Source organism: Poecilia reticulata, chromosome 13 (assembly GCF_904066995.2).
Source record: "Poecilia reticulata chromosome 13, P_reticulata-male-v2, whole genome shotgun sequence".
Lineage (NCBI taxonomy): Eukaryota > Metazoa > Chordata > Actinopteri > Cyprinodontiformes > Poeciliidae > Poecilia > Poecilia reticulata.
Genome location: NC_088842.1, coordinates 10,839,318 through 10,862,886, shown reverse-complemented (window position 1 = coordinate 10,862,886; position 23,569 = coordinate 10,839,318). Strand labels below are relative to the sequence as shown.

The 23,569-nt window shown below is 40.2% G+C and overlaps 1 protein-coding gene across 1 annotated transcript; it reads right to left on the bottom strand.

Annotated features, from left to right (window-relative positions):
• On the bottom strand, window positions 1-22,385 carry itpkcb (inositol-trisphosphate 3-kinase Cb). The gene is made up of 8 exons (XM_008425786.3): window positions 21,981-22,385; window positions 16,242-17,525; window positions 5,415-5,514; window positions 4,844-5,057; window positions 4,182-4,386; window positions 2,529-2,630; window positions 1,871-1,942; window positions 1-1,789 (listed from the first exon to the last, which is right to left on the bottom strand). Exons 2-8 carry the CDS (start codon window positions 17,358-17,360, stop codon window positions 1,550-1,552), a joined length of 2,052 nt encoding a protein of 683 aa, XP_008424008.1. The 5' UTR covers window positions 17,361-17,525; window positions 21,981-22,385; the 3' UTR covers window positions 1-1,549.
• Between the last annotated feature and the right edge of the window lie 1,184 nt (window positions 22,386-23,569).

The window sequence follows — 23,569 nt, the reverse complement described above, 5'->3', positions numbered from 1 at the left end:
TTGTAGATCTTATTTTCAGTTTATTGCAATCCGTAATGTGGACAAAGCAGGGATTAACAATTTCCATTAGTCTTTAAGACCTTTAAGAAAACAAAACATAAAAAAAACATGGTTTATATCCAGTTTTTTTTCTTGGAAAGTAGCACCCAGTTTGAGAACCTGATTATTTCCCCACATCACAGAGAATTTGTGGGCTAGTAATACTTTGTAAACATTAATACTACATTTCCACCCGGTGTGATTACTATTTAGAGATGAAAATGATTATTTTATTTTCATTACCTCAGATTTATGCAGTGCCAAAGTAAATTTGTGTACCAACTTAAAGAATTGCACGCGGACCCTCTAGAAGAGCTGCCGGACACCGATCAATTTCCAAAACATTATTAGCACTGCTATGGTATCCAACAGCATTGTTTCTACGTAAACATGCCGAATACTAGCATCAGACGCTACATCATCCAGTTTAGTGTACCAAAACATCCTCATGCTTAAAGGTCATCTCATTTCATTTCAATAATTCTTTAACCTTAACTGGACAAAGATTTTCCAGTCTTTTGTTCTAACGAAGCCTCTTGAAAGCTCCAACATATCAATCTTACTTCTAGTTAAATTTCACCGTTTACACCACCAGTTTGTTGTAAAATCCCCAAAGCAAAGCTGATTAGAGGAAATCTAATTCACGTTCAGCTGTAAACCAAGCACACACACACACACACACACAGAGGCACTGCTTGTTTTGTTCGATGGCTTTTTGAGGATCCACAGTGCAACAATTTCCAAAGAGGTGTAGCTTGGCCAAGCTGCTTACCGTACATTACGAATAAAAGAAAAAAATAAAATAAAATAAGTCACTGCATTGTGTCATACAAAAACTACTGGATAAAACCGTTTCTAAAAAAGGCAAAACTTTGAAGATTAGATACAAGTCAGTTTATACTTGGGTGAACTCTGGAGCGAGTCCTTTGCACTGGAATGATCAATTATAAAATAAAATAAAAAAGGTGTTAGGCACAGGAACTTTACAAATATTAAGAAGGTTATCCCAAGGCCCAAAAACAAAAAGATTAAATTAAGCTATTTACATACTGAGTTAGTTAACACTTGGTCTCGCCAGTGTTTTAGTGTTGCTGTATTCTTAAACATAAAAAGTGGTCCATCAATAAAAAAAACAAAGATCTTGCCAACACAGAGTACTTTGGGTTCTGCAGAGTCAGGTTCATGGAAAGACGATTTGCTGTGTGCAACAACATCCAGCAGAGGGGGCTGCTGAGGAGGGGATGAGCACTAGTGTGTCTTGGGGAGTAGGGGGAGGGGTCAAAGTTTTAATAAGTTTGTAGCATTGAATTCTCATAATAAGTCAGGGTGAGAATATTTAGATATTTAGTCTTGTACGTTTCACAACCTTCTGCTCAGAAGCTCTTAATAATGCATATCAACAGTCTTTTAGGCTTGTTCCACTTCGTCCTCCCGAAGTTTCCTCTTATCCCGAGTGGATTAAGACACTTTGATGATGGCGTACAAAGATTTCAACCGGCGCCCAGTCGCGTCACGCCTCCACCGAGTTTTGATCTCCGTCGCAAGGCGTCCGAGGCAGCATGCTGCCGAAGATGTCGATGAGGTTGTCCATCCCCCACAGGTAGCCGTCCTCTCTGTTGCCCTCCACCCAGGTCGTCCTGTGGTCCAACGTCATGGGGGGCGGCAGGGGAACCGTCTTGCCGAAGTCAATCATCCAGACGCTGGCCTTTCCGGATGCGTCGTGCACAAACAGAAGAGAGCTGCCCACCACCTGCGATAGAGAGAGGGGTGAGGAGACGCCGCGGGCGGACAGGAAGGGGAAACGGGCTCAGAGAGGAAAGCCTGTCCTCACCTCATGAGTCCTGAAGAAGTCCGACTTCTCGAGAACGGAGCGCAGCTCTTCCAGACGCTTCAGGTAACTTTTCTACAAAAACAGTGGTGGGAATCAAAATGTGAAAACAAAAACAGGAAATGACACTTTTTTCTTTTTCCTGTTAGACGAAGTCTGGAGCGTCATCTACTTCTAATAAACGCGTAGGTTGTTGTTTGGACAGTAAACATGAAGCAAAGAGCAGTGTGTTTAAAGTTAGCATAAAGACTGGAGCCATGGGCAACTCGTTTGATTGGCCAACACCTGCAGCGACTCACCTGCAGACCAAACAGATTTTCTAGAGTAGCTGAAGCCCAGAGACTGGGGGGGGTAAGATTTACTGATTTAATTTATCACATGTTGCCCTATCAGTAAATCAATAAAGTTATTTTAGTTTATTTACAACATGAATTAAAACTACTATCTCTTAAATAGATTACACATTTCTTTAAAATTGTAATTAAGAAGTGAGATACTGAAGTAATCACTGATCATTTTATTATCAAGTCATTGTTGGTAGAAACTCATTGATTTTTTTTTTTTAAGTCACTTTCTATTAAAAACTATTTAAAATGTTTTTTTTGTGGTCGTTTAGTTTGTTTTTATTTCTCCTGAATAATCAATTTCTGGGGTTTCATACCAGGATCTGAACGTTGCTGCCAACGAAGTCCTGGAAGGCCTTCTCCACCTGCTCTCTTTGCTTCGTCTTCTTGAAGCTGGTGTTGCACGATCCGTCACCTTTCTGTTGGAGGAGAGGAAAAAAAAAAGTTACATTTTGTTTCTGAGATTTGTCCAAGTTTTACAATGCTACATTTTAGACCTATTAAGACCATGATTATTTAAAATCCAAAACCTTTTGCATAACCTTTTGGAAAAACGTCTTAATATTTTTGATATATACTGAAAGAACTAGGTTTTAAAAATAAAAAACAAAAAGAGGGTGCATATAATTACTCTATTGGATGTTAATGTTTGTGGAAAAAAAGAATTAAGAAAGGACCAAATTTATAGAAAAATGAATTAAAAATTACTGGTAATTTGTTTATTTGGTTGTAGAAAATAAGTACAATTATTCAATTTAAGAACTAAAAAATGCATTATATTTATATCTAAAAACATCAGCTGGTTCAAAATTAAATTAAGCAAAAGTTACTAAAAGAGCCACTTTGCAAACTCCTGGCTAAGGAAATTGATCATTGTATGAAATATGTAAAGAATATTTGTATTTAGATTATGCATCAGACTACTCCAGGTGTACAAATGTGCTGTATGCCTTCTCAAGCATTTTAAAAAGTTAAAACAGATTTTTATGACAAGGGTGCATTTGGCGTCGCGAAAAAATATGCAGGCATTTTGTTTAGTGGTATTAATAACCCTTTGCATAACACAAAAGAGTACATTCAAAGTCGTCCTGGTTTACGTAATGCAAATTATTCAGCGACATTCTTCTTGAAGGAGTGTCCCATTTCTCTGAGGAATATGTTAAGCTCTTCCTGAATACGGTGCAGAGAGGAGGGGATGCTAGCTGTTGGGATATCCATACGAAATGGGCGATAGAGACGGGAAAGCCCAGTTTGGTTGGTTTTAAGTGTTTCACATGAAAAGACAAAAACACTGAAGGATGGCCTGAGGCCCATGACGCTGTTCTGGCAAGTTTCGCCCAGCATAGTTCTTGTCATCAGCCAACAGTACAGACTTCACGTTGCCTCGTTTGACACTGCGCTATTTAGATTCTGCCGAATTTACTGGAAAAAATCAACGCAGAAAGGTGACAAAATTAAAAGTCACCGCAGCAAAATCTGAGTGCGGTTTTATTCTTTGTTTCTCTATTTTCCACTCCGACTCCAGCACATCCAGGTGTTTGGTTTATTGCCAGATGATTTGCTGAAGCAGCAGCTGAACGTGATTAAACGCTACATCTATGACCTTTAAGTTGGCTGTAAATACCGGTCTGACCAGAAAAAAAAAAAAAAAAAAGCTCCACTGCAAGCATTTTCATTTGTCTTTGAGGTATGCAAATAAAGCATTATTGGCTTTGATGCGCAGGATCGGATTTATTTATTTTTATATTCAAGAGAACAAACAGTCCTCTGTACAGCTGCGTGTCTAAACACCATTTGCCATTCCCACTGCAGTTCGTCTTGTCGAGAAGAAATCCACTCCCACTCTTTGTTTACTTCTTGTAAAAACATGCCGCGCTATTTATTGCTCACCGCCCCCCCGAGTAGCTCTGACGCCGGCAGTCAGACACGTTGGTGCCGACAGTCGGCCGTTCGGAGAAGACGAGGCTGACCTTAATGCCCTCGATGCGGAAGCCGAGCGTGGCGGTGGAGCTCAGCGTCTCCCTCCACCTCATGTAGCGAGGCTTCAGGACGCCCTGCTGAGCGCGCTCCTCTTCGGTGGGGGCCGCCGGGTCCACGGAGATCATCTTCTCGTACATGTCTCGCCGCAGACGTTGGCACTCCTTCGCTTTTATCAGCTCCTCCTCCAAGCAGGTCCTGAAAACGGAAGGATTACTTGGTTAAATCAGCTCGCTGTGTTGATTTCTTTTGTATTTCTTGGCGTCACGTTTTTTTTTGTTTTTTTCCAATGTAGTGTGTATTACACACAAAAAAATGTGCTGATTTAAGTGTATGTTCATAATGATGTGGTGTTTTATTAACATATTGTTGGATTTCCATTCATTGAAGCTACACTGAAATATTTAAAAATCACCATCTGGCCGTCTGCCGCACATTTTAATCCAACAATACATCAATTTGTACCTGCAAATGTGCAGTCCTAACCTATTAATGTTCTGTAATTTGAATGAGTAAAAGATTTCTTTTTTCTTTTTTTTTTTTGTGCCAGTTTTCAGACAGGGCATGAAAACTGGCTCTCCCCATGGGCCCTTATTCTTCTAAATCTGGCCCCATCTGCGGTCAACGGGGGGCGATGTGGAAACATTTCTTTCACCTGCTGCCCATCTTGCAGTCCATGATGGAAGGCATGTCGAAGTCAGTCAGCAGGTCGTCCATGATGTTGAAGTCCTGCTCGTCCTTCTGCAGCACGCCGTAATACCCGGGGACGTAGGGACGCAGGACGTCCTTCATGAGCTTCTCCAGACACTGCTGCTCACACTCGCAGTAGCGCTTCAGCAGGCGGCCGCCGTCTCCGGCCGTGAAGCTGCCTTCAGCAGATAAGAACACTGATTAAAAGGGAGCAGTTTGCCATTTTGAGTTAAGAACATGTTCGGGTTTTTTTTAAAGAGAAGATTGACACCGCTTTGTTTTACTTCTTAATAGTGCTAAAAGAAAGTCCGTGTGTCGATTAAACAGAGAAATCAGCTGCAGAGAGGTTGCTTGGTTGGTTTTTGTCACCTTTGGACACAGACACACGAGCCGCTTGCCCCATTTCAAGTTTTTTTTTTCTGTTTTTCCATGTTAGGCTGAACGGACCGGCTGTAGATTTATTTACCAAACAGACACGGCGGAGGTTTCAATCTTATCTTCCAGCTCTAGGCAATAAGCGTGATAAAAATGCATACCTGTGTGGCCAGCTAGCTGCACCCACGAGTGACGGGGCTTTAGCGTAAAGGCTAAAGGAGAAAAGTGAACCATGCTCTTCAACTTGCTCCAGGATTTACTCTGTAAACAGAAAAAGAAACATTTCCATCCTCGTTAAAAAAAAAAAAAAGGAGTGGAAAAAGAGGAACAAAAAACAACAAATCTGAGACCCTGATTGATCTGCGGATCCGTTTTAATGGTCTCACAAAGCACCGAGGGAAGTCCAGGCCATACAGTGATTACTGATTAAAGGAAAACACACCCTGCTCTCCACACACACACAAACACACACACCAGCAGACATTGGACAAGCTCTCCCCTTTAAACCAAGGCCAGGTGCACAACATACTTGACAAAGCCCATTGATAAAACATTTACCAAAGCCACCGGTGGCTTGTCGTAAAACAGAACCTCACTGTCTGAAAGTGTGCGACAGTGTGTGTGTGTGTGTGGGAACGCAGCGGTTATCTGTGTTGGGAAAGCTGAAATCGAGGACAGTGTGCAACAGGAGCGTTGACGCAAGTCGTTTGAGGAGAACCAGACGTGCATTGATTAGAGCAAGAGTGTGTGTGTGTGTGTGTGTGTGTGTGTGGAAGCACAACAAGTAAGACGGTTTCTGACAGGAACATGCTATTCGGTGTGTTACAGAAACTGAGCAAATATTTCACCGGCTAACGACGAGCGTCAGAGTGAATTGATTAAGCGTAAACCGAATCTCTGTCCTGTTTTTTTAGGACATCAAACTACTGAGTCAGCTCAGGTGAGCAGTAAACTGCAGCTACAGTAAGCTGTAATCATAAAATAGTTTTGTTGTTTTTTTTTATGACAGGTTGGTTGGAGTGAATAGTTGTTCCTGTCTGCGTCTGCATTCTTTCACCAGCTGCTTCACTGAAACCGTCAAATTTAAAAACGCAAACAGAACAGCAACTACAGGCTGAGTTATTTGGGTTTATTCAATGGTATTTGTGTATAATAGTTTGGCAGCTCCAATAAACATTCATTTCAAACCAGTTGGTATCATTCAGGGAGGAAAAAGAATCTGCTAAGCTGAAGATCAGCACTACTAAACACTTTTGTGATGTGCCTGATTCAGTTTTGTCTACAGCATTAAACAATAAATAAATACATTTGGAGGGGCTTCAAATATTTTGATCTTTTGGGGACCAAAATATTTCACTGTTTTTAATTTTGTTTTTAAAAACATAAAAGGCAAAACAAAAGGTTTTATGCGAGATGAAAACATGAGGTGAAGGAAGGCTAAGAGTGGAAAAAAGTAAATTTTTACGATCTGCAACCAAAGATTTCAGTAAAAAAAAAGAATTTAAAAAAATTGAAAACAACAAAACGAAAATCTATTAATTAAAACAAGCAAAAACGTATATGCAAGTACATATAACTATAAAACTACATGTGTTTTTCAACACTCAAGGCTTTCCTCACTTTTATAACGTTCTGAATATTTTTGAATGACCAACGTGTTCAAAATAAACAGGTTGAATAATAATTGGGCCTCATCACCTGTAAGTAAAAAAAAAAAAACTGTACTTAGACTTGTAAATAAGGGCTTAAGGAACCGACAGTAAATGCAAATTCTTCAAAGCAATGTTTGTGTATGTTGGTAGCTTTACTTAGAAGGGAGAAAAAACAGGTTTATTACATTGCTTTGTCTAGAGTTAAAGTTGTAAAATGTGATTTCTTAATTAGCATTCATTCAGCCATAAACAAATTTTAAAAACCGGGTAAAATGTTAAAATTACGATGTGATTAGGTAAATTAAAGATGAGCCCAGCAATTTCTAGAAAATAAAATAAAATAATAAACCACTTTACTCAGATTTACCCGATTTTTGTCAGTTAGAAATATGGAAGAAGGAACAAAGTTTGGAAAAATGAAACGCTTGCAGCAGACTGTCTGTCTGGTGTTAAACACCATCAAGATTTTCATCAGGACTGCAGACTGAGGTGAGAATGACTCACATGGCAGCACAGTTGCAGCACACAGTTACTGCAGCCTGCGTCAACTTTAGTGTCATAAAACAGTGAATTTAACATGACAGAAATTCCTTTTTTTTGTGAAAACCTGTTTCACTAATCCAACCACAAACCGTACATCTGGCCAGCACAAGATGATATCTTGTACTGTGAAAGGGGCTGAGTAGTTTCTGTAAATATACTTCATTTCTTATAAGCAGCACATCTGAAAATACCTGATTATTCCAAAATATTTGCTTCTTTCTGGTCTACACTCTGCTTTTTTCTTTTTTTAGCTGCTGGCATCTTCCAAACAAATGTAACTTTTCAGGAAATGGAAAACAACTCCTGCTTCTAAATGTAAAATTCATTTGGTGAAAGTTACATGCCCGTTTTAAAACTTTGTACAGGAAATGTATCAATGAACCGAGGTGAAGGGTCGTCGGCGGGGCTGACTTTCACAAGAAAACCAAAACGACCGAAGGAGGGAGAAGAAGAAGTTTGTGAGCTAAGGTTCGTTTTAGTCGCAAGCACAACATTTTATTCAAACTTATTAGAAATCTTAACGCAACTTCCCCACATGTGAGCACGTAAAGATGAGGCATAACATTATGACCTCCCAGGTCTACAGCCAAGTCGCTGTCTGCACCCGCATCGATAAACCCGGGCATGACCCTGAGACCGGTTCTGCTCCTGCCTTGATAAATACAGAGAACCGCAGACGAAGAAAACGACAAGAGCTGCAGTTTTCAACATGGTTTCACACAGTCGTCAAACTGGATTCATAACTTTTATCAACGTCAAGGTTTTTTATCTTAAGGCTTCAGTCATAAGATTTAAAACAGTAAGTAAACAAACTCCAGAGCAACTGAGTCTCCTTATTTGGTCACCTTTACCTCAACGCCTTAATCAGTGACGTCCAACATGTCAGGCGAGATTCCCTGAATGCCAAACGTCTGTAAGGACGGCAAGATGGACAAGCAGATGTTCATGACGTTCTGCTGAAGTTTTGTTTGTCCTTTTGGTTTCTGTAGATAACAGGATTGCAAACAATTTAAGACGCATCTAATCTAGGGAAACATTTAGTTTCTATCTTCTTTGCCATTTACATTTATATTGTGACATTTTTAAGCCTTTAAAACTAGGATGGGTTTTAAAGCTGCGGTGTGTAACTTTTACATAATTATGTGTCAGTTCAACCCGTCACCATGTCGTGACAGCGCAAGATAAGACGGATAATCTGCGGAAAGATCAAATTTCTCCACTTCCTCCCAGAGCTGCTATTGGCGTCTAAAGATAAATAAATAAATTGCACTGCTCCCATTTAAAAGCAAACAATAGTGCTGTCAATCAACTTTGTGTATGTGCTACTAAATTTGCTAATGGCAGAGAAAACATGAAAACAGTTTATCCGCCGTCATCAGTGGCTAAGCTAAACTAGCCTTAGCACTGACAGCAGGCTTCGTTGTGGTGAACTAGCTGTAGCGCAGCCGAGGGAAATGGGGAGAGGATGTGAGCAGCGTGTACACCAGGATGATTTACAGCGATAAGACCCTCTGATTGGTTGTTTCTGACAGAGGTGTGTATTTTTTCAGATAACAGCAGGTTCATAGCGAAAAGGCAGAGGAGCTGGATTTTTTTCACAGATTATCTATCTCATCTGATACCATCACAACATAGTGATAGTTTTAACAAATATGTGAAAAATACACTTTTTTTTTTCTTGCAAAGGTTACAAACTGCAGCACTGTGGTTAATCCACACAAATATTTGTCTTAGTAACAAGCCAAATTTAACCTGCAGAGGTGGCATCTATAAATACAAACTGTGTTTACACATCAGATCTGAACTCTCAGTCCAGTTTTGTTGCCTTTCTCTTCTATTAGCAGAACGTGGATTGACCTGATGAAGGCCGAGGCGGATGGAAGGTGAAGCTCCGGCCTCTCCTCTTACATTTCAGAGTCTCTAATTGCTTCACAGTAGAGCTCGACGTGCTCTGCTGTGAGGTCGGATGCACTTTGGTAAATTAACCGGCGCCGACGAAAACACTGCCCTGACGGACGACAGGGCACCAAGCTCAGCCGCATCTCCATCCCACACGCCTTTTAAACGCCGAGGCCACATTTCAGTCAGCCCTCCGCCGTCTCGGCTTTCCCTTTTATGCCACTTGTGACGCCCAACGCGCAGCTCCGTTTCCTGATTCTTTGTCCTCGGCACCTCCAGCTGACTTCCAAGAGCTCTGATGTCGACAAAATGTTCCCTTCCCGCAAACTTCCCCTTTCTTTCTTAAAGTTATTTTTATTTAACATTAATCCAAGTCAAATGAAATCCCCCCCCCACTTGCCTACTGTTTTTCTGTTTTGATTCATTTAACTGACTTACTGAAATAAGCTTTAATTTACTGAGATTTCTGTGGGCAAAGAGTCCCAACGGACAACAACGGCCTTCTAAAATACTTCTTAATAAAAAAAACATATAGGCACCTTAAAGTCTCATTTAATGTACCTTAGCAAACAGCTATAAAATCTCTTGACTTTGGCAATTTGCCCATGAAAATTGTCAAAGTCAATCACTTCTTTTGCATAATTACTGATTGTATCTCTCAGCAAAAGTATGATGGGTATGCTCTTCCTGTTGTCTAGCTGCAGGCTTGTGACACACAGTTTACAAATAGCTAAACAATCTGTTGAATGACACACAGATATTCATCTATAGGACACTTGTCTACCAATCAAACCCGTCACCTGTGATGTAATCCACTCTCACAAACATGGCCACACGTTCCCAGAGGCAACGCTGGACTTTATCTACGTTTTTTTTGTTTTTTTTTTGCATTCTAGATCCATTTCCTACCTGGTGGACGGAGCACAGGTTCAGGAGGAGGCAGACACTGGCGAAGATGTGAGCCACTCCAGAGGCGAAGCGAGAACGCAGCCGACACGCCCAGCTCTGCGCCATCGCTACACCATCAAGCGGCACCATTAACTCCCCTGCCTTCCTGACGCTCTGAGAGCCCCGCCGCCGGTCACTGAAAGCCCACTTTCACCAAGTGGGCTCTCGGTTTCACGCTAATGTGCTGCCTCAGTCGGGATGTTAAATGTTGCATGGCGATCAGACTTGGCTCACTCTGATGACTCCTCGTTTCCTACAGCCACTTTAGGACATCCCAATTGACAATGTGTCTGGTTTCAACATTTTTTTTTTTTTTTTTAGACTCCCTTCCTTTGCTTTCTTAACGCTTGAATCTCTATTGCGTCTGACCCGCAGCTAAAACTTCACGCTCTCTCAGCCGCCGGTTTTCTTGAACTGATTATTTTTGTTTCAAAACTTTCATCCTGTCCAACTGAAGGCACAACGCTCCACACAATGCGCCATCTTCTTCCGTCCTCTTATCCTCTAATCCCCCATGGCTGAGCCAATCTCCTGACGGGTACAGGCAGACATGACAGCGTGGGGGCAGGGCCCTCTCCAGGCGATCCCTGTGCTTCTCTTTTGTCCACATGACGAGTTCTTCACCAAAGCATGGAGGTGCGTGTGTGTACAGAGACAAAAGAAGAACCTGTCAGGCAACTATCATGAGCTACAGGAGGGACAGGTACTGTTAGCTCTCCCTTCTCGAAGCGTTTCAAAACCACATCCCCCTTCCCTCGACTTCAAATCTTCAGACTTAAAGAGCAGCTCGGCTGGGTTTTTAGTGGCTGCACAAACATGATCAGAGTGTGAAATTAAATGAGATATATTATGAAGTGTTAAAATTTACTTAATTTTGGGGGAAAAAAAACAAAACAAAAAAAACACTGCAGGCTCCTGCCTGTCTAGCTGCGAAGCGGACCCACTGTGCTGCTCTCAGGAGCGAAGGAAAACTAGGGATGACCAGTCCGAAGTAGAGAAAGAGAAGCAAAGAAAGTCATATAAAGGTTAAGATGAAGGCGTTTTCAGTTCAAGCCTCTGAAAGCAACCCCAGTGATAACCTATGTTGCAATTTGAACAACAGTAACGTAGCTAACTAATGTCGTTTGGCTTCCATGTGTAATTTAAATTTAAAAACGATCCAGAGGAAACCCTGTAAATGAAGCGGCAACATGGAGTCGTCTCTAACGTGTCTGGGTGTCCCTTTACTTTGACACATGTGATATTCCCTGAACTTGTTGCTACAAAAACCTCTAAAAATGTATCACCATTGATGACATGATTCAGTTTTAAAGGCTGCTGATTCATCAGCTTTTCCACAGTGTGTTTTAGATGTGACGCAATCTTTCTTGGAACCTGGAAACTTTGTGATTGGAGGCGAGAAATCCCACGGAAAGTGACAAACTGATCATCGTTTTCTCTGGATGTCTGGAGCGTATAGTAACGCACTGATCATACAGTGAGAATTTTATACCGATCCCTGGAGGTGTGGGATTAAGGAGCAGATTATTAACCATGTGCCATATCAGTACTAATAAAGATAATGGAAATAATATACAAGCACAAGGTCACTGAAATGAGCAACTTGTACATCAAATGAAGGACAAACCAAGACTATGTGCAATAGTTAATTAATTATCATAATTTTTTCACCCCGATTATGATTTTATGTTTGTTTATTGCATATGAAAGCATTAAATGCTTTACATTCAATTATTTATTGGTTTGATTCGAATTGCAAAATCTGAAGAGGTGACATGTCATTTTAGCATCGACTTCTCCTACTTTTTCATCTTGATTCTACCAAATATTATAGTTTTCTTAATAGATTTTAAATCAAACAAATTCTGAAGAATATGATAAAGCTATATTTTCAACAAATAAGTGCTTCATTAAAAAAAAACAAAGTGTGTAAAAAAATATTTTTTACATCAAGGAATTAGCACATTTTGTTTGTTTTTAACCGCTTTACACACTAGTCACAATATCTCTTTGAATTGCGTCACTGTTACATTCTAGTAAAGATATCACATTTAAATAATCAAACCAGTTTAGATAAGACGTCCTAAATGACTGACCCGCAAACTGAAACAACCTGCTGTCCAACGTCAGATCTGTCCAGGTCACTGAGACTGTAACATATAAAAATTTTTTTTATTATATTTCTGTAAAATGTTACAACCTGTTATTTTCAAGAGCATCTCCATTGTTTTCTGAACAACCATTGAACTGGTTCTGTATGAACATTTGACTTTTCCACCGTCTCTCAAACCCAGTCTGCCCATTCTTCTCTGATTAGAATAATGTCCATATTTAATTGGTTGCCAAAGGAGTGCGCATCGAGTTGCTTTTTATGACTTCGCAGCATGGATTTTGTGTATAACAGCTGTGGGAGTGCTGCGTGGGACAGACAAAGTCTGCAGCGTGGCTCATGACTTAAGCAGCATAAATAGGAATAATCAGCGTGTGTAGGCTACACGTTCCAGGCTTCACTGCGTCGTTTTTTTTTTTTGTTTTGTCCTTTGTGAGCTCACGTTGATTTTCCTCTTATTTTTTTCTGCTCTACGGCTCGATGTGCCTCATGTTGAACCAGTGGAAAAGACTAAAACTTTTGTTAAGAGCCACTTTCAGGGAGAACAAACCACTGTCCCATACTGGAATAATCTGAAAACAATATACAATGGCACACTTATTGTTGGGATGATTAAACATAGGAATTTGTATCTCATTGCATTCAAATGTCATGGACAGAGTAGATACTGTCTGTGAAAGAAAAAAAAAAAACACAAGTCGAGGGGGGGAAAAAAAAAGAGAAACCCATATATGGTAAAGACGTTGCCTAGCAACCGGCTCAGCCTTCAGCCCAATTTTCCATGACACACACACACACACACACACGCACACACACACACACACACGCAACTCTGAACGCAAGACGGCATAGCTGCAAGTAAGAGTGAGCTGTTATCCTCGTCCGTCACAAGGAGAGCGACATGCAAGACGTAAGGTTTGGCTGGGAGTTTGAAGGGGAGCCATTAAAGCACCACACACACACACACACACACACACACACACACACCCCCACACACACACACCCTGTGTGGAGTCACGCCAGAGAACAACGGCGCTTTAACGTAGCTGTAGCAGAAAGAAACCGGGCCCCGTCTGCAGCCGCACTTATCACAAACCGCAAGCCAGAATCATCCTGTTTGTTTCGACAGCGAGACTGCAGCTCCTTCAGTCGCTCACTTCCTGGTTTTAAGTGATTTAAACCCCTGGAAATTACGCCGTTGTTTGACCCGTAGTTGGTCGTGAGCTAAAATGACTGAAACGTGTAGAGATTTGAATTTCACACGATGTTCCTGTTACTTTACTCCAAGTAGCCGACTCAAATTACTGTCTCAATAAGGCAGCAGAGACTCATCACAACAGGTGATGTCAGACTAATCACTGTGTACTTTCAGAGTTCAGTAAATGCTGAAGGTTTTTACCACACAAAAATAACAAGATTAGTCATTTTAATAAGGTTCATGCATAAAAACTATTATTAGAACTAGTCAGAATGGTCTCTAAATCTTCAGAAAAAAACTTCACACTTTATCAGTTTTGATGTAAAACTAGTAAAGTACATAAAAATAATATAAATTTATTACCTCAGCTCCCTGTTTTTGTTTAAAACACAGAAAAACAAAAAATACATGTGTAAAAATCATCAGCTAAACGATGTAGTAAGAGAAATAGCTTTTCTTTTAAGCGAGAGAAAAAAATGCCACCAGCTGACAAACAGTGTGCAGCAACAGGTGGGGGAAGGGCCCAAATATGCAGAGAAAACTTTGGAGCTTTTCTCATTGCGTGTCAATAGACTTCAGGCTTCATGTTCATTTTAAACACATTATGGTAAGCTAGCTAAGCATTTCTTGTTGCAAATATGCGAGTTAGTTTGCCACTTTGTCGCCTCTTTCGTTGCAATTTCTAAAAACAAAAAAATAAATAAATAAAAATTACTATGACCGACAAAACCTGAGTTAGTTTTGATTTTTTTTGTAGACCCATTAAGTCTCGTTTTTAATTGTGAATCTGTTTTACAGTGAAACAGCAACCACAAACGTAAGACTCAAATTATTTTGAGTTATCGTCATTCATATCTTTTCAAAGAAAAATACCCTGATGACCGTCAACCATTGTGACAATGATTGCAGGTTATTTAATGAAGTAAGTGTTACCTCTACCACAACGCAGCACGAACAGCACCTTTTAACCACATGAAAATGATTGGATAATCAAGATTCCTGTGGCTACAGAAAAAGAAGCAGAGATGCCACAGACATCCTGTTTGCATAGCATTCCTAACACGGAGAATCAAAGCTTCCAGGCATCAGGGGACACAAAAAAAAAACTCTTTCTTGATGGAAACTTTCATCTTTGTAGGAGAGCCAACAATAAGTCACTGTTCTTTTATTCTGTCCTTGATAGATTGAGCAAAGTAATTTTAAAATGTGCCGCCTGTGAGAATAAACGGCCTCAGAGCTGAGCTTATCGAAACTAAGTGACCCTGAGGCGCGTTGCTGTTGGGGGTTTGGAAACGAGAGCCGACTTCCTCCCATTTGAGTCAAATGTTTTACAGTCATCTGTTGTCGTCTCAGCATCATGAGTCAAGCAGTTTAATTACTGGAAAACAGAGATGAACGACGTTGACCCACCTTTCTTTATTGCTCCATTTAATTTTTAACCGAATGCCAACACAGAGGCCATGCAAAGGCAAGCTGCTGAGTAACGAACGCATCGTTTTTATCAGCACTTAAAAATATTGAACCCTACACTATATAAAAAAAAAATCACTTTGTACGGTAGTAAAATTATTCATATTCCAAAGAGGTGTATTAGTTAGTAAATATAAAGTTTAACAGGAGGTCAAATTAAGACCTAGCCTACACACCTCGATGTAGAAATTAACGTTTATGTAGCTAATCGTTATTTATTTGTTAAAAGTATTAACAGTTTGGGTAAAAACAGTCAAGTAAAGTTGGTATACTCTAATGTTTTGTGTTATCGCTAAATATTTAAGCTAATTAAAAGCTAAGACCCGTCATAAGACTTGTTGGAGAAGTTTGAGTCAATCAAAGCAATAGTTTGTCACTGCTAGCTTAGCGGCGTTGCTAACGCTAACAGCAAACTAGCTATGAAGTTGAACTTAGTAAACCTCAAGCTGTTTTTGTGCATGAGCAATAAAATTTCTACATCTCACCTTAGCAAAAACAAAAGTCTTATTCATATTCAGTTAATGTTTTACACCTTAATCAGGAACACATCCCTTTTGTTTTGTTATTTTTCCAAGAGGTTAAAACAGGTGAGCGAAATCATCTTCACGATTAGTTAGCATCAAACTAATTTAGTCAAATAAGTACATTATAAAAACTTAAACCAACATGTATTTAAATGGAGCGTAAGCAGGATAATTGTACTGGTTGGATTAAACCAGTGTCCTTTATCCTCTATCAGGGCAGGAACTAGACCTTGACATGAACTGTTTGTACATCCCTGACTAAGAAAGGTGTGTCCTGTGGTGAGTTGCTTCTGTACACATTGAGCAAATACTGGAAAAGTTTGGAAATCTGGGGTATCGGATGTTTTACACCAGTGCACATCCTGTTGCACCATGTACAGGATTTCTATTTGGTTTCTTTAATGGGAGAGTTGCATGGGGGTAAATAAAAACTGTCATGCTAGATGGAAAGTTGTGCAATATTTGCATTGGTGTTTTTGGCAGTAGAAACAGTAAGACCTGTTTCTAACTTGTTTCATGCGATTAAAAGGGGAGAAAAAGTAATAAAACGCCAACAATTATTCGCTCCAACAACCTGATTGTTAAGCAGTGGTTTGCAGAGTGTGGTGTTGTGGGGGGGAAGAAAAAAAAAAAAGGACACTTACCCCGGAGCCGTCCCCTGCGCTGCACAGAGACCGGGTTGGGGACAGGCTGGACTCGATGTCGCTGCCGGTGAAGTCGTCCTCGGACTCCTCAAAGGAGGAGGCTGAGGACAGGCCTATGGAGGAGGAGGTGGACAGCTTCCTGGGGGTCCGCATCAGGGCTGGGGAGCCGCCGCAGCCGCTGTCCGAGCAGGGGGACTCGTCTTCCGCCTGGAGGTCCAAACAGGAGGTCTGGTCGGTCGGCAGGGCCGTGGTGCTCTGGCAGCGGATGGGGCTGGTGTCTCTGGTTATGATCAGTTTCGGTATCGTTCCAGGAAAACTTTGCCTCGGGGGACTTTGGCTGGTCTGCTCCGGGTGTTTTACGCTCTCGGAACCGTCCAGGCAGCCATTGTTCTGATCCCCGGCGCTGGATTCGGTTTTAGTCATTTCTCCTTTCATGCGATCGTCCAGTAGCGAGAGCCCACCGCACAAATGCTGATCCGGGGGCGAGCAGGTCGAAGTCCGTTCAGCGTCCGGGTCAGAGGTGAGGAGGGGGTTCAGACTCAGACCAGTGCCGAACCCAGACACAAAGCGATTCTCGTAGCTTCCCCCCACTGGCTGATGCTCCATGTCCCCGGCTGGGGGATCCGAGGCATGGTCTTCTTGCACGCCGGGGCTCGGCTCCTCGCAGCCCGAGACGCTGGTTTCACCGCTCCGCGTTTCCAAGCTTGGCGCATTAGCTGAAGTTGCCTTTCGGTTCACGGCGAGCTTGACCGCTTCGACATGACCACCGAGGCCGGACGATGCCTCGAAACAACCCGTGGCTGCTCGATACTCCCCGCTCGCCGAAGCAGCCTCGTCTCGGGGCAACTTCCCTGCTCTGTGTCCGCGGCGCGCTGCTGGATCGGCGGCCTCCGTTCCGGGGCCTGAATCCTCCTCGGTCTGACTGGGGTATCGCTTCCTCCTTCCCAGACAGGACAGCACTTTGTTTCTCATTGGATTCCTGCTCAGCTGCTCGCTCCGGGGCTTCCTTTTACTCCTAAATCTGGAGATACTGAGTCGATGAGGCGTGTCGCTTGATTTCCACTTCGCCCCGCCTGTGGTGGCGGTGCTGTGCGAGAGATCAGAGCGCGTTTGGCCCATCCCGCATGCCGTAGTGATACACACACACACCGTCAATGTGTAATCAAAAACATACAACTCAGTCCACAGTATTTTAGTAAGCCGTTAATCACCAATTCCATGTAATGAGACTGGAAAATACCGAATTAGTCCACACCTTCTCATCCACACGGTGACTGGTCAAATCTGTAAGGAAAGGATACGGAAATATTGTTGAATAGGCAAAAATCTGGTATCTTCAACACTATAATCACATAATTTCACCTGAAAGGGCAAAAAATAACAATCAAAATTCACAGGTAAGAGATAAGAAGTCCTTTTGCTCCAGAGGTTGACTCCTCATAATATCCCAGCATATCAATGGAAAGTTGAACAGAAGGACAAAGTGTGGCAGGAAAAAATGTGAAAACCAACCATGTTAGTCACAGCCTTGACAGGATTGCTAAGAACAGCAGATTCTAGAGATTAGTGGAGTCTTAAAGGCAGAGACTGTGACTTGAATCGGTGCCTAAAGAGCCAAGGCCAACAGACATTTGGGCTACAATTGTCACATTCCTTACATTAAGCCATTTCTGAACCGGTACCAGTGTCAGAGCCATTTCAGGTGAAGTGAGGAGAAGAATGACTGGACTGTTGCTTAGTGGTCTACAGTTTACATTAATAATGAAAGTATATTTTGTATTCTATTTGGAAATCAAGGTCCAGAGACTCGTTCATCTCCGTGCCACACTGCACTGATGCAGTAATTCAAGCAAAAAGACATCCCTAGCAAGTATTGAGTGCATGTACAGCACTGCATATGGACATAATCTTCATTCGGGTAACATTTATGTTCTGGAAATCCTTTAAATTGGTATTGTGTAATATTCCAATTTTCTAAATAAAATAAAAAAAACCTGAACCACAATCATCTAAAAGGATCAAAAATAAACTATTGAAATACGTCCCTTAGTATGTAATGAACATGTACAAAATACACCTTCTGAATTGAATATTTTATTTTTAAATTTGATTATACTGAACTTGACTCAATAATAAAGTTTATATTCTTCTTCACTGCAAATCTGGAGGCCTGCAACAACTGCTAGGATAGCAGATAAATACAGCATGTTCACAGCAAAATATCATATTTGATTAAAAAAAATAAAATAAATATATCTCCCTTTTTAAGCTAAATCAGTTTACTACTGCCCTCCTGTGTCTGCATACAATTCACAGCCCTTCATTGACATCTACAGTGGGGTTTTTTTTTTTATCTGCCAAAGAGTGCTCCAGGTAAAATAAAAAAAATTGAGACAATCCTTTATTTAGACAGTAAGAGTTCAATAATCACCATTTAGTTTTTCTCCACTTGACAAGATATACAACTGTAATAAAAACACTCTCAAAGTACAGACACGCCAATTAGATTGTGAAGCTAATGAGCCCGACTGGAGTTAAAGTCCGCTTGCTTTTTTGCTCCGTCTGTGACTCACCACAGAGGAATCGCCAGGCCAGTAAAGTGAACCAATATTTGCCGGTAATTAAATCAATATTTGTCATTCATTAAGCGTCAGCCTGATCGAGCCTAGCCAATACAGAAACTTCCTGAGCAGCACTGCGTCGGGCTTTGTAGATGTTAAGTGTCAAGCAGTAGACTCTACACGTCTGGGGTAATCAAACAGCTGTCGGCAGACCCCAGAAGACAGTCAGACTGTCTCTCTATACAAGACTGCATCCATTCATGAGCAGTGAGAAACGACCAGCATGTTTCTGAGCAAGCAGCTCTGACGTCACCGTCTGTACCGACAAACCCCAGCAAACCGATGCTTCACAGCAAACGAAGGTGTGAAAGTACTTAACCCAGGTGTAAATGAAAAATCAAGACAAGTGGCTCCTCAGACGTACAAGAATATGAGCAGAAACTCATCCGCTCTTGGCTGGAATGATTTTCACACATCAGCGCTGCTCGTGGAAAAAGGAAGGACCAACCAGCAGCTCTGACTGAGTCACACTTGCCAGATTAAATAAAGTCTTGAATGTCTGAACTTTGAACAGTTTGAACTGAGAATAAAAGGACACACTGTTGCATCATGGGAATCTGTGTGTTAACTGGAACTTCCACCCGATACAGATTTACGTTGGTTTAGGCATTTTGATGCGAGCTAGCATTTCTGATTTGATTGTGGGATCGTTAGTAATCCTGAATCATTTTCCTCTGGTGTTTTATTCAAAACGTTCTGTGTCAATGGTTGTGTCATTTGTAGCCACCTTTCTCCTTTATTTTCCTAGTACTGCACTGTTGAGGCAAGTCAAAATGCACATTAGTCTTTGAATTTTGTTTTGGCGCTTCAATGTTAAGATGTAAAACAAAAGTCAACTGATCTGACTTTCATTAATTAATGTAAAATACCTAAAGTTTAATTGTCCTCACTTAAAATTAAGAACATTTCTACTCAAAAGGTCAATTGCTTTGGTTAGTGAGCATAATGTGGTTTTATTTTGCAGAATCACCACCAAACTTACAAATGCCTTCACATAACACCTCTTGTAAATATACTCAATTTTTTAAATCTTTTCAGACTCGCATCTAAAGACAACTTAGAGACCAATTAACCTAACAGTCATGTTTTTAAAGTGTGGGAGGAAGCCAGAGTGCCTGGAGAGAACCCAGGCATGCACAGGGAGAACACGCAAACTCCATGCAGAAAGACCCACCTTTTGCTTTGATACGGGTAAGTAGAATTTAGTGCAACTGATTGCTTTCAGAGGTCATTTGTAGTTCACTTCTGTTTTCTCATCATCAACACAGATGTAGTGTGGAGGCCTCAGATGTTTGCTAGAAAACATCGGTCAACAAACTTCCTCAAAACCACCAAGGAGCAGAAGGAGGTCGTTTTGAGGAACGACCTGCTCCTTAAATCAGGGCTACGTTTTGAAACAAGATCCCAAACTTTGGATTACATTCAACAGTGGCAAGAAGAAAGTTAAAGAAAAAAAACAATAAATCCTAAAACATGGAGATGTCAGTATTACTATTATTATTGTTATCGTTATTGTTGCTGTGCACCACGGCAAAGGGAAAAATAACAGAAAAACCATCAAAGAATAACTCAAAACCACTCGGATTCTTCTTTTTCTTGCTCTATGTTAGCTATGCTACACAAAGACCCGTTGCCATAGCAACTGACAGCAATGCTGCTAATGTATCAGGATTCAACACCAACAAAAAAACACACACACACAGCCACACTTTTCAGATTTTCGTTTGTGAAATCTTTGAAACCCATCTATTGTTTTCCTGTTCTTCCGATATGTACCACTCTTTGTAGGTCAGCCACATGAAATATCTTAACATTTATGTTTGTAATGTGTTAAAAAAGTAAACAAGTACACAAGGTATAAATGCTTTTGCTAGTGTCAACATACATGTACAGTTTATTGAAAATTACCCTAAATCTACTCATTTTCTCATATTAGCAAGAAATAATGCTACTTACAGCTGCATAAAAACAGTAACTATACAAACTGGGAATGTTTGAGGTTCACTCTGAATTGCCATTTAAACATGGAATATATTAATATTCTACACAAAATTCATTTATAATTTTTTTTTTACAAGAAATAGAAGTGTGAATTTACAAAAAAGCTGCTCCAATAAAAAGACAAATATCTCACAAAAATGAACTGTCCTGTGAATCAGACTGACTGAAGTTAGCAGCATGTGAACGTCATGCTACTGTCATTTACTGCGACAGCAGTTCTGTCACTATGCTGTCAGAAGGAAAGCTCACAGAAAGGAAACGGGACAGGAAGCGTAACAATGGAAATACCGACTCACTGTGAAGCATGCACAAGTACACTTTACTGCGATATTGTGTAATATAATTTTATTATTAATAAGCTTACAAAATGACTCAAAAAGGAAAAGGAAATGTCCTTGTTTAGGTGGGGAAGGAGGACCAAGACAAGGAACCACATGAGCTTCTCTTGTCTAATTCTACAAAAAAAAAAAAAAAAAAAAAATACTATTACCTTTCCCACTCTTCTTACAGTTGACAGTTTTTCAGGTATAGTGAGCACTCCTTCTTAATAAAGAACTCCAGTCATCTTGTCGATCTGGTTTCATTAATGGAAGATGATTAATGCCTGGGAGTCTTTTGTCTTACTGAATGTACTCATGGAACCATCAACACCCACTACAACAGCGACATACCCTTAATGGGAAGTTGGTTATTTTAACGCAAACACAAAAAAGATTATGTAAGCACATAGAACGGCATACTATAGGGAAGTTCACCAACCATCACTTTATACTGACACTCATCTATTTGCTCGTGATACATTTACTCAGTCAGCCACTCCTCTTAAGTAAAGGGCTACAGGGTGAATTATTTGTTCAAACTGCGTTTGCAGTGACTGATGTATTTATTATCGTGCGCTTAAGTAAAACCTCAGTGTCGTTTCGCAAAGCTTTAATTAGGACTTTCAGATCTACATTTTTAAATGACACTTTTGTTGTTTTACCTATAAAAATAACCGGTTATTGACTGTATATATTAATCTGTCCGATCACAGACCGTACGGACCTAAAACACAAAGTAAAAGGGAGTAGATACATATATAAATAAAATAAAATATAATTAAAAAAAAAAAACGTACCTGACAGACGCTCCTTTGTTGGCTCCGTGAAGCAGCTGTTAAAAAGCTGGTACTGGAAAATGGAGGTTTAACTCATACAGGCAATGGTGTCAAGATGTGTTTGCGGCTTCTCTGCTCTGCGAATCACAGAGAAATACCGACGAGTGCACGGTAGTAGCATCGGTATGTGGTTATGACGAGGAGCAAAGGCACAGAGGAAGTGCTGAAGTAAACGGGGGCAGGTCTTGCTGACGCTCTGGCTCTTTAAACTCGTGTCGGGAACTAGCTTAACGTGCTGTTAACTTCACGCAAAGCTCCTTTTAAAATACAAATGTTGATTTAAAAAAAAAAAAAGTATTACCTACGAAACTACCGGAACAGAAGTTAACCAAGAAAATGTATTAAAACCTAAATGACAAAACTACAGCCTCAACTCCTCAAGAGAAATAATATTGAAACCTTAGTTAGTCACTGGACTGTGCTGCCTTTAGGTGTTAACCGTTATTGGGGTTTTCTTTTTAAAGCTAAGATGTAAACATAAGCAATGGTTCTTATTTTAAATAAAAAAGGTAAAACAGTGATTCTTGAAAATAGGGACAAAACAGGTCCTATGGATAAAGCACAAAATTTGAATAAAATATACACAAAATATAATTTTTTCAAATATCTGACTAAACTAACCTGGGTCATGTGAGCACAACAATGTATATTTTCCTGATGTTGGCTGAATATTTTTTTATTTTAAACATTGTAGTCGGTGGATGATGCCTGTAAAATCCCTTGTCCAGGAGCAGAACTCAATACATTATAATAGTATAAAACAATTAAAGAAATACTAAAAATATATATTATGACAATTAAGTATAAGTAGTCATATAAATAATTGTAAAAGTATCAACAAATTGAATTAAAAATAATTTTTGTATATTTTCCAACTCCATTGAAATTTCTCCCTAGTTTTTGTCAACACCGTCAGACATGAAAAGAATGTAAAAAAAAATAAAAATCTGGCATTATTGGGGGGCACCAGAACTTCTGAGGACCCCAGGACCTCTTCCTTTCCATAGACATAATATATGTTCTATGTTCCTTTCTCTTCCTTTGCTAAGAGGGCTAGTTAGCTCTGGTTAGCTTATGTTATTCTTTAGTTTTTTCTTCTTTTTATTCCTAAATTGCTTGTCACAACCATGATGTGTCAACACCATAACTGACAATTTACAAAACTTTGATGAAATTTTGTGAAATAAAAGCTTAATTTTAGTTTACTGTAAGGATTTCATGGACCTGATGAGCTACAATATGGCCTCCTTCAGAATAACATAATATAAATTGAGGTAGTTTGGCATTTCGTCAACTCAGTCAGATGTCAACTCCATCAGAGTTTTTGTGACTCTTTCAGTGAAATTGTTGACAAATCTCACTTAAATGTGCAATTAATTCATTTTAATGTATTTTACATAAATTGCATTACTTCACATGTATCAAGTTCTTCATTTTACTCACTAGTTTGTCACCACCTTCAGTTCTGTATCAACTCCGTCAGATGGACTTTTTGTTGTTTTTTGTTTTAAATAATATTTCTTTTGTTTCTTGAGAAGCATTTGTCTGTA

What these genes read in the sequence shown, in the direction of transcription:
- itpkcb (XM_008425786.3), bottom strand. Translation starts at nt 17,360, where the DNA reads ATGGGCCAAACGCGCTCTGATCTCTCGCACAGCACCGCCACCACAGGC. An exon ending in TCCGCATCGAGGGCATTAAG is followed by an intron (nt 2,631 to 4,181) that starts GTCAGCCTCGTC and finishes CTCCTCCAACAG; the next exon opens with AAAGGTGACGGATCGTGCAA. An exon ending in GCAGCAACGTTCAGATCCTG is followed by an intron (nt 1,943 to 2,528) that starts GTATGAAACCCC and finishes CTGTTTTTGTAG; the next exon opens with AAAAGTTACCTGAAGCGTCT.